This window comes from Oncorhynchus gorbuscha, linkage group LG07 (genome assembly GCF_021184085.1).
Source record: "Oncorhynchus gorbuscha isolate QuinsamMale2020 ecotype Even-year linkage group LG07, OgorEven_v1.0, whole genome shotgun sequence".
In the NCBI taxonomy this organism is placed as follows: Eukaryota; Metazoa; Chordata; class Actinopteri; order Salmoniformes; family Salmonidae; genus Oncorhynchus; species Oncorhynchus gorbuscha.
Genome location: NC_060179.1, coordinates 29,690,456 through 29,703,623, shown reverse-complemented (window position 1 = coordinate 29,703,623; position 13,168 = coordinate 29,690,456). Strand labels below are relative to the sequence as shown.

The following is a 13,168-nucleotide window of genomic DNA, read 5'->3' as shown; positions in this document are numbered from 1 at the left end:
TAACCCCACTGCCACCATGGGGCACGCTGTTCACAGCAATGCCATCCATGTGGTTGAGGCCGGGTTACAAGCGTTTTGCTACTTGCAATAACATCTAACAATGTGACCAATAACATTTGATTTGGACTTGGATGGGGGGGGTGACTGTTGGCTTAGACATGAACATTAAATCAGACACCAGCTCTGGACATTCCTACAGTCAGCATGTCAATTGCATGCTGTCTCAACTTGAGACATCTGTGAGCACTCTATATATATTATTTATATTATATATATATATATATATAGCGACCTTCATTCCCCAATGCAAGTGCACCTTTAATCATGCTGAGTCAGCTACTGTGAGGTGGATTATTTAGGCAAAGGAGAAAAGCTCACTAAGGGATGTGAACAAAATTTGAAGCTTTTTGTGCATATGGAACATTAACGGAATCTTTAATTTTAGCTCATGGAACCAACACTTTACATGGTGCGTTTATTTTTCAGTATAATAAAGGCAAAGACGTCATCCATTACAACACTTTTATTAGTACAATGGAATGATTGGGGTTGATATTCCTTTACATGGGTTGAAACCAGAGGAGATGAAGTCAATGGGGAGTGAAGGGTACATATCCTGCTCACTATTAGCAATTTCCTGTCATCCAAAAAAGTACCCAGCGTTCTGAGGAAAACCCTGTGACAGGCAAACTATTTCTGCTTGACTGCCTCGCTGGATTTAATAAATATCCACAAACTGTCTACATTTTAGTTTGTATCCTTAACAGTGGAGCTCTCGTCTGGAAATCATTGACGCCACATTAAGTTTGAAATGTCATTGGACATTAGTTCAAATCTCTCCAGGCCATCAGAATTTTCACATTCTTGCTTACTGACATTGACCTTCCCATATGTACTTGTGAGTGTCAGTGGCTTTCAGAAGTGGTTCTTCAAACCCTGATTTGAGTGGCATTTTAAATAGCACTCTGCTCAATTCCACATAGTACAGCTTGAAGATAACTTGACAGAGTGAAACGGTGCAAAGTCTACTACTGGTGACCTGTGCGGTTCCACAGGGGGTTTCTGATATCCCACCATAAAGTAGCAGCAAGTGTCAATACTGTAAAACTATCCGAATACATGTACACACAAAGCGAGCAAGAACAAGGGATACATTGAATGAATACATATTTAATCCTCAGCTGAGTTTTCATGGTAGGTTTCAGTTGGAGACATGAGAATCTCCAGTCTAATGTGGTGTAGGATGAGGAAACGGTGAGAGACTAGTGACATGATCTCTTTCCTATTCCTTCATATTCAGCCTTCTCCAGAAATGCAAGCAATGATATCAGGGATGACTAGTAAAATGATTACAGATAAAATGCAAACACGGCTGCCCTGATACTTGGTTATTATCTGGCAAGCAGAGAACGCATGTATGCTTGTACATGTATATACACACACACACACAAATATATTTACATACATATATACACAGTAACAGCATAAACATACACTTTAGGGTAAGAGTGGCTACGGCAGCCATAGGTCGTGCTCTAAGATTAAGATAATACTGGTAAGAGGAAAAATACACACATTTGTATTTACAAAATGGATGTGCTCAGCATCCAGTGGCTAGTTGAGCCTACTTGGGTTTCTTCATTGCGATTTTTTTTCTCTTTAGAACACTGGTTTCACGTCAGGTTGTTACAGTAGCTATTTACAGTACAGGGGTACTTCTAGGGGTTAGGGCGGCGGGGTTAGTGCAAGCCTTGTCTGGCTGTCAGTCACTCAGGATGTGGACAAAAGACATTGGGAACACACCTTTCCTCTCCGGGTGCCCTTCAATGTGGCCGATCTGAAAGGAAACAGAGAGAATGTGTGAGTTGAGGAGAACTGCACTGCACAGGTGTTCTTTTTCAATATTTAGCCAGCTTTTAGGTCTGTTTGGCAGTGTGAGTATGGTAAAGTTGAAGCTAGTTTAAGGTAACACCCAATGATTTATATACACACTAGATGACTTACAGGGGACGCTGTTCTCAAGCCACTGCGCCTCCATCTTAGCACTTCCCCACCATTGAGTGATTTGTGATGCTCAACTTGTGCTTCCCATGACTGTGTTTTTGTGTTTTAATGTGTATATATATATATATACACACATATATGCAGTACCAGTCAAAAGTTGACACACCTACTCATTCAAGGGTTTTATTTGTACTATTTTCTACATTGTAGAATAATAGTGAAGACATCAACACTATGAAATAACACACCATGTAGTAACCAAAAAAAAGTGTTTAACAAATCAAAATATATTTTATATTTGAGATACTTCAAAGTAGCCACCCTTTGCCTTGATGACAGCTTTGTACATGCTTGGTATTCTCTCAACCAGCTTCATGGGGTAGTCACCTGGAATGCATTTCAGTTAACAGGTGTGCCTTGTTAAAAGTGAATTTGTGGAATTTCTTTCCTTCTTAATGAATTTGAGCCAAATCAGTTGTGTTGTGACAAGGTAGGGGTGGTATACAGAAGATAGCCCTATTTGGTAAAAAGACCAAGTCCATATTATGGCAAGAACAGCTCAAATAAGCAAAGAGAAACGACAGTCCATCATTACTTTAAGACATAAAGGTCAGTCAATACGGAACATATCAAGAACTTTGAAAGTTTCTTCAAGTGCAGTTGCAAAAACCATTCAAGCGCTATAATGAAACTGGCTCTCCCCAGGAAAGGAAGACCCAGAGTTAGGTCTGCTGCAGAGGATAAGTTCGTTAGCGTTACCAGCCTCAGAAATCAGCAAGTAAATGCTTCACAGAGTTCAAGTAACAGACACATCTCAACATCAACTGTTCTTAGGAGACTGCGTGAATCCGGCCTTCATGGTCGAATTGCTGCATAGAAACTACTACTAAAGGATATTTATAAGAAGAAGAAACTTGCTTGGGCCAAGAAACACAAACAATGGACACTAGACTGGTGGAAATCTGTCCTTTGGTCTGATGAGTCCAAAAGTAAGATTTTTGGTTCCAATCGGCGTGTCTTTGTGAGACGCAGAGTAGGTGAATGGATGATCTCCACATGTGTGGTTCCCACCATGAAGCATGGATGAGGAGGTGTGACGGTGTGGGGGTGCGTTACTGGTGACACTGTCAGTTTTTTATTTAGAATTTAAGGCACACTTAATCAGCACGGCTACCACAGAATTCTGCAGCAATACGCCATCCCATCTGGAATGCTGCATCAGATGACCTGGCCTCTACAATCACCCGACCTCAACCCAATTGAGATGGTTTGGGATGAGTTTGACAGCAGAGTGAAGGAAATGCAGACAACAAGTGCTCAGCATGTGTGAACTCCTTCAAGACTGTTAGAAAAGCATTCCAGGTGAAGCTGGTTGAGAGAATGCCAAGAGTGTTCAAAGCTGTAATCAAGGCAAAGGGTGGCTACTTTTAAGAACCAAAAATCTCAACTATAATTTGTTTAACATTTTTTGGTCATTACATGATTCCATATGTGTTATTTCATAGTGTTGATGTCTTCACTATTATTCTACAATGTAGAAAGTAGTAAAAATAAAGAAAAACCCTTGAATGAGTAGATGTGTCCAAACTTTTGACTGGTACTGTATACACACACACACACACACACACACACACACACACACACACACACACACACACACACACACACACACACACACACACACACACACACACACACACACACACACACACACACACACACACACACACACGGATTTTTTCAAATACAAATTTCCTTTTTTTTAGTACATAATATAATAAAAACATATGCAATAAGGTGCTTGTAATAGAATAAACGTAGCAAAAACAAATGTAGACATTAATAAATACATTTCTATAGCTTATAATATACAGTGCATTCGGAAAGTAGTCAGACCCCTTTACTTTCTCCACATTTTGTTACATTACAGCCTTATTCTAACATGTATTACATAGTTTTTCCCCCTCATCATTCTACACACAATACCCCATAATGACAAAGCAAAAACCGTTTTTTTGACATTTTTGCAAAAGTTTTTTTTTTTTTTAAATACTGGAAATATTACATTTACATTTACATTTACATTTAAGTCATTTAGCAGACGCTCTTATCCAGAGCGACTTACAAATTGGATTTATGTAGGTATTCAGACACTTTACTCTAGTTCAAGCACCTTTGGCAGCGATTACAGCCTTGAGTCTTCTTGGGTATAATGCAACAAGCTTGGCACACCTGTATTTGGGGATTGTTGATTGTTTTAATTTGACTTTGACTTGCATTGTTGGAGATTGGAGTTTAAGATTTTCACTGTACCCTGCAACCCTGTACATGTGACTATTAAACTTCTACTCTAATCTAATAGTGTTTGGGTAACATCAGTGAGCCTGTTAGGGGGAAGTTACTTACCCACCACTCCCCGTCCTCCTCTCCCGTCACTATGATCACCTCTCCCTCCACAAATGTCAGCTCGTCATCATTGTCGGCCTGGCAGTCATAGATGGTCTTTACCCGCCGAGATTTGGTCTTCCCCTAAACACACATATGAACATTACCAGAAATGTCACCAGGGACAAGTAAATAGTATGTGGAATGGTCTGGTTGCCAAAAGTTTCTGTGTTTTGACCCACCTATTAACAATTCCACTACAACACTATCTGTGGCTTCAACCCAAGAGGAACTGGCCCAACCAACCAGTGGGACCCATTTGCAGAACTACCCAGATATTACTCAATGATACCATTAAAGCTCTCTGATTTCTGCAGTGTCCTTAAGTGAACTTTACCGTATTCTTCCTGGGCAAGGGCACTGGTGTGTCTGGAGCACACGCCGGGCTCCCATTGGTGTCCTCGCTGCCCTGGGAGGATGGACTCTCAGTCTCTGCCTGCTGATTGGCCGCCGCTGACTCCGGGGGGTGGGGCTTCGGCGCAGGCTCTCCAGGGGGTGGTCTCGGACTGGGCAGATCTGCTACCCCCGGTTTCGGATGGCCGTCTTGGGAGAGCTGAGGTTTGGGGGGTAGGTCTTTGAGCAGGGGTTTAGGTGGTAGGTCTCCTAGTTGCGGTTTGGGGGGGAGGTCGGAGAGCTGGGGCTTGGGTGGCAGTTCTCCAGGTTTAGGTGGCAGCTCAGAGGGCTGGGGTTTGGGGGGGAGGTCCCCCAGTTGGGGCTTGTCGGGTAGAATGGCCTTTGTTAGGCATTCAGGTCCTGGAGGGGATTTCTGGAGCACCTCCGGAGGCAGACCGGGTTTGTCCATAGATGGGTGTATGGTGTCGATTTTACGCAGTGCCACTAAGAGAAGAACCAGGACGCAGGTACTACATTAAACACATGTTGACTCTAATGCTGGGCAGTATACTGAAAATAAGGTGATCTCACCTAAAGTTATAGGCATTGCTAATCCAATACAACGTACCTTTCTGAGGTAGTTTGGGTAGAACCCTTGGACCAAGTGTAGACTTTGTGTTGCTAGAAGTAGTGCTGAAAACAGATGGTTATAGGAAGTTAATGAAAAATTATAAAAAGATCAGAACTCTATCATACGTAAACAATATTTAGGAAAATATTCTAAATGCCTGCATCCAAAATGGATGCCTATGTACCTTTGCTGCTGTGGAATGCCCTCAAACTTGTTGGATAACGGTGACATCTTGTTCGCAGGTGGAGGGATGGAGTCACTTCCTGAAATGTCGAGATGGTTTGTGAGATATGGATACATGCTACTCAGTGTATATAATATTCATCCCCATATTACCCCACAGCCCAAAATGGTCACCTAAATAGGCACATCTTTGATTTTGATTTAATTCTCCTGATTAAATTATTATAATTAATGATTATTATTATGTAGTCCATTTATACATATACTGTAACTGGTATACAAATATATTGCTGTACCCAAACATTATAGTAGAAAAGTCTAAGGGAAGGAGATGTCAGGCTGAGCTTTCCATTAGCTACTATTATGGACCCTCGGAGGTAGCTGTACGATGGGGATCAACACTGAACAAAAATATAAACGCAACATGCAACAATTTCAAAGATTTTACTGAGTTACAGTTCATATAAGAAAATCTGTCAATTGAGCTAAATTCATTAGACCCTAATCTATGGATTTCGCATGACAGGGAATGCAGAAGGCATCTGTTGGTTACAGATACACTATATACACAAAGTATGTGGACACCCCTTCAAATGAGCGGATTTGGCTATTTCAGCCACACCCGTTGACGACAGGTGTACAAAGTCGAGCACACAGACATACAATCACCATAGCCTAACATTGGCAGTAGACTGGCCTTACTGAAGAGCTCAGTGACTTTCAACGTGGCACCGTCATAGGATGCCACCTTTCCAACAAGTCAGTTCGTCAAATTTCTGCCCTGCTAGAGCTGCCCTGGTCAAGTGTTGTTATTGTGAAGTGGAAACGTCTAGGAACAACAATGTCTCAGCCACGAAGTAGTAGGCCACACAAGCTCACAGGGACCGTTGGCCTGATGCTCAGGAAGCAATGTCAGCACAAGAACTGTTCGTCTGTAGCTTCATGAAATGGGTTTTCATGGCCGAGCAGCCGCACACAAGCCTAACATCACCATGCGCATTGCCAAGCGTCTGGTGGAGTGGTGTTAAGCTCGCCGTCATTGGACCCTGGAGCAGTGGACGGACTCATCTGGATTTGGCGGATGCCAGGAGAACACTACCTGCCCCAATGCATAGTACCAACTGTAAAGTTGGGAGGAGGAGGAATAATGGTCTGGGTCTGTTTTTCATGGTACCGGCTAGGCCCATTAGCTCCAGTGAAGGGAAATGTTAATGCTAGAGCATACAAATAGCATTCTAGATGATTCTGTGCTTCCAACTTTGTGAAGGCCATTTCCTGTTTCAGTATGAAAATGCCTCCGTACGCAAAGCGAGGTCCATACAGAAATGGTTTGTCGAGATCGTTATGGAAGAACTTGACTGGCCTGCACAGAGCCCTGACCTCAACCCAATTGAACATCTTTGGGATGAGTTGGAACATCGACTGTGAACCAGGCCTAATCGCCCAACATCAGTGGCCGACCTCACAAATGCTCGTGGCTGAATGGAAGCAAGTCCCTGCAGCAATGTTCCAACATGTAGTGGAAAGCATTCCCAGAAGAGTGGAGGCTGTTTGGGCAGCAAAGGGGGGACCAACTCCATATAATTAATGCCCATGATTTTGGAATGAGATGTTCGACGAGCAGGTGTCCACATACGTTTGGTCATGTAGTGTACCCTAAAAAAACTATGGATCAGAAAACTAGTCAGTATCTGGTGTGACCATCATTTGCCTCATGCAGAGTGACACATCTCCTTTGCATAGAGTTGATTAGGCTGTTGATTGTGGCCTGTGGAATGTTGTTCCAGTCTTCAATGGCTGTGTGAAGTTGCTGTATATTGGAGTGAACTGGAACACGTTGTCGTACAAGTCGATCCAGAGCATCCCAAACATGCTCAATGGGTGACATGTCTGGTGAGTATGCAGGCCATGGAAGAACTGGGACATTTTCAGCTTGCATGAATTGTATACAGATCCTTGTGACATGGGGCCGTGCATTATCATGCTGAAACATGATGGAGGTGGATGAATGTCACGACAACGGGCCTCAGGATCTCGTCACGGTATCTCTGTGCATTCAAATTGCCATTTATAAAATGCAATTGTGTTGCCCGTAGCTTATGCCTGCCCATACCCCACTGCCACGATTGGGCACTCTGTTCAAAACGTTGACATCAGCAAACCACTTGTCTAGTTGAAACCTGCAGTCAGATCAAGACCCTGGTAAAGACGAGCACGCAGATGAACTTCCCTGAGACGGTTTCTGACAGTTTGTGCAGAAATTCTTTGGTTGTGCAAACTCACAGTTTCATCAGCTGTCCGGATGGCTTGTCTCAGACAATTCCGCAGTTGAAGGTCTTTGGCTGGCATGGTTACATTTGGTTTGCGGATGTGAGACCGGTTGTACTTACTGACAAATTCTCTAAAATGACATTGGAGGCGGCTTATGGTCGGGAAATTAACATTAAATTCTCTGGCAACAGCTCTGGTGGACATTCCTGCAGTCAGCATGCCGATTGCACGCTCCCTCAAAACTAGAGACAGCTGTGGCATTGTGTTCTATAGCACAAGGTTCACCTGTGTAATGATCATGCTGTTTAATCAGCTTATTGATATGCCACACCTGTCAGGTGGATGAATTGTCTTGGCAAAGGAGAAATACTCACTAGATAGCATTTAAATACATTTGTGCACAAAGTTTGAGAGAAATATGCTTTTTGTACATATGGAATATTTCTGGGGTCTTTTATTTCAGCTCATGAAACACGAGCACTTTACAAATTGCGTTTATATTTTTGTTCAGTGTAGCTTTATTCAGCTAATAATCTACATTTTCTTCTATACTAATGCTATTGAGGCCATTATCTCACAATACAAAAAACATCACAGATGAGACAAAATGATGACAAAAATAACGATCTGACATCCAACACTAACACATACATTTACACAGGATTGCCATCACCTTCCAAAATGGCCAGGATGTGTCTGTGTCATTGCCATCACACCATAAAAGGACCAGGATGTGTCAGTCATTCATGAACAGCACTGACACTCATGGTCATGGGGAAAACCTGATTGGAAACACACTCAATACTAGGCCAGAGATAGGTAACTCTGGTCCTGTAGGGCCTCAGTGTGGGTAAGCATTAAGATTGACTTTAGTTCAATCATGTGTTATTAGTGCTGGGCTGGAACAAAATCCTGCACACACTACAACTGTCCAGGAACAGAGACTTTAATGTTATTATGGATCATGTCCTTCGTTAATAAAGACGACCAAGCAGTATTTAGATGTGTCTGCTTGGGTCTTGCCCACCGAGGGAGGACTCACCCACGTAAATGCCCCCTCTACTGTGGGAAAGCGGGCTGGGTGGGTCAGACAGGGTGCGTTTGTGCCCGGGGGGAGGGGGCGGAGGCCTCTTCTTGGACAGGGTGGAGCTGCCTCCGGGGGTGAGGGTGGAGGGAGGAGCTGGAGGAGTGACAACATACAAACATGCAGTGAAGGGACAGGCGTCATTCATTCTGTCACCTGGGATACCAAGAGGAAGGGGAGGGGCTTGAGAGGAGAGGGTAGATGAGAGGAAGGTTTCTTACCATCGGGACTGGGTTTAACACAATTGTTGGCCAACGTGGGGGAGATACGTTAACACAACATCAACACAGGTAAAACACAACATCCCGGTGAACAGAGAAATGCCCCCAGATAGGAATACAGAGAAGACGGACAAAGAACAATGTGTGTGTATTGTGTAGGTGTTGTTTTGTTTTGTGTGTGTTTTTGTGTATTTTGGAGTGGGTGTACACGCTCCTGAGACTTCTGGACCGACAGTAAAGTTACCCCAAAGCAGCTAGTCCCATTCCCAGCTGCGTGTAAGCCTAGAAACAGACACTAGAAGATTGTGGCTAATAGAGAACTCAGCCAGTTAGAGAGGAGAGTCAGGTTGCATCCAAAAATGGCACCCTATATTGTATATAGTGCACTACTGTAGACCCCATAGGGCACTATATAGGGAATAGAGTGTCATTTGGGACACACGGCCTACATAAGGTACGATAGCACTTTGCAGCTCAGGGGTGGCGACATGTCACAAAACGTGATAAAACTGCGTGTAAGAAAAATTATAATTAACCACACTTTTATAGTGCCATTGTTCAAAGTTTAAGACGCCACCACCCATATTTTTCCTGGGAAGTAAAGCGCTACCAGTGCCACTGGGCAGCAGAAGTATACGGGCGGGCACAGCAGGACAAAATGTAAAAACAGGATATTCACTGATGTATGGTCGAGTGCCGGCCAGAGTGGCGTAGTGCGAGTGAGAGCCGAGGAATGCCAAGTGCGGCGCTGAAAGAGAAAGAAAGGAGAAAAAAGAGAGAGAGAGAGGGATGAAGAGAGAGAGAGATGAAGAGTGTGGGAGAGAACGTATGTGAGCTTCTCCCACACACTGGTTGCATTTGAAAATGACACCCTATTCCCTATGTAGTGCACTACTTTTGACCAGAGCCCTATGCAGTCCCAGATCAAAAGTAGTGCACTTATATAGGGAATAGGGCGCCATTTGAGACGCAAACCTCTATAAACCCCCTGATGAAATCTTATTAGTGACAAGCAAAGAAAAAGAGGAGAAATGACATCAAAACGCCTGAGGAGAAAACAAGTCAGTCCGACGCCCACTGAAAAAGAGAACTGTCCATCTCTTGTGTGTAAAGAGAAACCGCCGTTTCTCTTCATTCCGCTCAACAGTGTACTGGCGTCAACAATGTAGCCCACTGTATTGTAACAAGGATAGGGAATAGCAACCTGGGGTGTGAGTGTTTGTGTTCTAAATCCTGTCTTCGGGAGGGATGTTATGGTTCATTATAATTGTGCTGACCGTGCCGCTCGCCCCTTGGAGTGTGTTTGTACTGTCAGATAGTGTTGCTGATCAGGAAATGTCGCTGGCTGAGTCCCAAATGGCACCTTTTCCCCTATATAGTGTACTACTTCTGACCAGGGCCCATAGCGAACTATTGCACTATGCAGGGAATTGGATGCCATTTGGGACACAGCCCTGGATTTCCATAACCAAGTGTTAACATTATCAGCCTGGTGTATTATCTATCTTGCTTTATACAATGGGTGGGTCTAATCCTGAATGCTGATTGGTTAAAACCGCATTCCAGCCGGTATCTATTCCACAAGTTACCACAGGCTAAATCTATGACGTTAAAATGCCTATTTACTCTGTTCCATCAGACTGCGCAATCCACTGTCTCTTCAGCCCAGCCAAGCAATTTACATTTGCAACATTGTTTCAATGTTCAAATTCAATCTCCAACTGTCCCATAATAACGAATGTCTCGGGAGTCGGGACGAGACAGACAGGCAGGCAGCGTTTCTCAGCCAGTCGAAATCATGGATATATTCAAAGAAATGCAGCCAGTTTGCAGTCTTTCCAGCTTCAGTTTGAAGTGACTGTGTTAGCTGTGTTGTTGGCTAGCTCCTCTGAACAACAGTGTCCTGACGAGAGAGCACATTTTCTATGCCAGGCAAAATCGCACCTCATTAGCTCATTGTTATGGATGTATCCAAATAAATGTCACTAGTAAACAGCTTAAACAAATGGAAATGCAGCTACTTTGCTGTTATTCTGGCTGTTATTCTGGCTGCACTTTGTGAGGTGACTGTAAATCAGCTAGCTAGCAACAAGGAATAAGAATGTTGCCAGCCAGCATGGCAATGGAACATTTAGAACGAACGACTGTGTTGCGTCTCTGGCAACCGAACCGATAGAGCGACCGACCAGCCGGCTTGGGTAGCAACCCTAGATTTGTGTCTAGGGCCTAACAACACCCGTGCCAATATATCCTCCAAACACCGGCTTCTCGGGCATTATCACTTTAGTGTGTCTCTCCACTCTCTCTTACACTCCATCATGCCAGCAGCCCTTAAGCCATCCTTTTGCTGGAGGTGCCTTCCTTGTGTAAGCAGTCTTTATAACAGCCGCTACCCGCCCTCTGGTCGACTTATTGATAAATTCCTCTCAAGGGTGTGTGTGTGTGTGTGTAAGGTTGAGAGAGAGAGAGGAAAATACTATCAGTAAATTGGTTAACTAGCATTATGATTACAATGTTTTGTAAAAGTGAAAAACAGTCAACGTTCTTACTGTGTTCTTCCTGAGTTCCAGTGTTAGAGATAAAAGATCATGTAAATTCCTCCATACATGTAAATTCTGGCCAACCAGACAACACTGCTATGTATCCTATGTACATTCCACAACTGGCCACATAATCTTTAGGCCATTTACATTTCAGGTAGAATTTTCCCTTAGATAGAGATCTAGGATCAGCTTCCCCCTCCCCAATCCTCACCTTAACCATTAGTGGGCAAAATACAAAATGGACCAAGATCAGTGTCTAGAGGCAAATTCATCCTACACTGATAAAAGTCTGGGCCCTGGCCAATCACAACCAGGTCTCACCTTTGCCCTGGTTCCTGGGGGGTAGAGGGGGGGCATCTGCCACGGGGGAAGAGGAAGTGAGGTCGGTGGAGGCGGAGTACATCTGGTTGGTGAAGGCGCTGTAAGACATGCGCTGCTGTTTGTCCCGGTGGCTGATGAAGCCCGGCAGAGACAGCTTGTCATGGGGAGACAGGCTGGACGAGTGGCAGAAACTCTGGGGCCGCGGGGAACGGTCCTTCTTTATGGGACTAGGCTACAGACAGAGAGGGAGAGAGAGACAAGTGTCAACTTGGAAGAGGGTGAACTTAGGAACTTTGACTTTCATGTAGGCCTAGATCATGCATTGATGTAAATGGGAGATGGGTGCAAATACACTACATGACCAAAAGTATGTGGACACCTGCTCGTCGAACATCTCATTCCAAAATCATGGGCATTAATATGGAGTTGGTCCTCCCTTTGCTGCTCTAACAGCCTCCACTCTTCTGGGAAGGCTTTCCACTAGATGTTGGAACATTGCTGCGGGGACTTGCTTCAATTCAGCCACAAGAGCATTCGTCAGGTCAGGCACTGATGTTGGGTGATTAGGCCTGGCTCGCAGTCGGTGTTCCAATTCATCCCAAAGATGTTTGATGCGGTTGAGATCAGAGCTCTCTGCAGGCCAGTCAAGTTCTTCCACACCGATCTTGACAAAGAATTTCTGTATGGACCTCGCTTTGTGCACGAGGGCATTGTCATGCTGAAACAGGAAAGGGCCTTCCCCAAACTGTTGCCACAAAGTTGGAAGCGCTGGATCGTCTAGAATGTCATTTTATCATGTAGTGTTAACATTTCCCTTATATGGAACTAAGGGGCCTAGACCAAACCAAGAAAAACAGCTCCATACCATTATTCCTCCTCCACCAAACTTGACAGTTGACACTATGCATTGCGGAGTAAGCGTTCTCCTGGCATCCGCCAAACCCAGATTTGCCCGTCAGACTGCCAAATGGTGAATGGTGATTCATCACTCCAGAGAACGCGTTTCCACTGCTCAAGAGTCCACTCCAGCCGACACTTGGCAGTGCACATGGTGATCTGAGGCTTGTATGCGGCTGCTCTGCCATGGAAACCGATTTCATGAAGCTCCCAACGAACAGTTGTTGTGCTGACG

General features: G+C 44.2%; 1 protein-coding gene across 4 annotated transcripts in view; it reads right to left on the bottom strand.

Annotated features, from left to right (window-relative positions):
• Positions 1-508: 508 nt before the first annotated feature.
• Positions 509-13,168, bottom strand: part of LOC124039764 (arf-GAP with SH3 domain, ANK repeat and PH domain-containing protein 1-like) — a 69,506-nt gene continuing 56,846 nt past the window's right edge. For 2 of the 4 annotated variants that reach the window (XM_046356106.1, XM_046356107.1), the window contains 8 exons: positions 12,037-12,268; positions 9,852-9,920; positions 8,910-9,047; positions 5,598-5,676; positions 5,411-5,475; positions 4,787-5,286; positions 4,411-4,533; positions 509-1,837 (listed from right to left, as the gene is read on the bottom strand). In XM_046356106.1, coding sequence (XP_046212062.1) covers positions 1,763-1,837; positions 4,411-4,533; positions 4,787-5,286; positions 5,411-5,475; positions 5,598-5,676; positions 8,910-9,047; positions 9,852-9,920; positions 12,037-12,268 — 1,281 coding nt within the window. In that variant the 3' untranslated portion in view covers positions 509-1,762. The remainder of the gene's footprint in view (positions 1,838-4,410; positions 4,534-4,786; positions 5,287-5,410; positions 5,476-5,597; positions 5,677-8,909; positions 9,048-9,851; positions 9,921-12,036; positions 12,269-13,168) is intronic. The other 2 variants (XM_046356109.1, XM_046356108.1) reach the window with 2 other exon arrangements.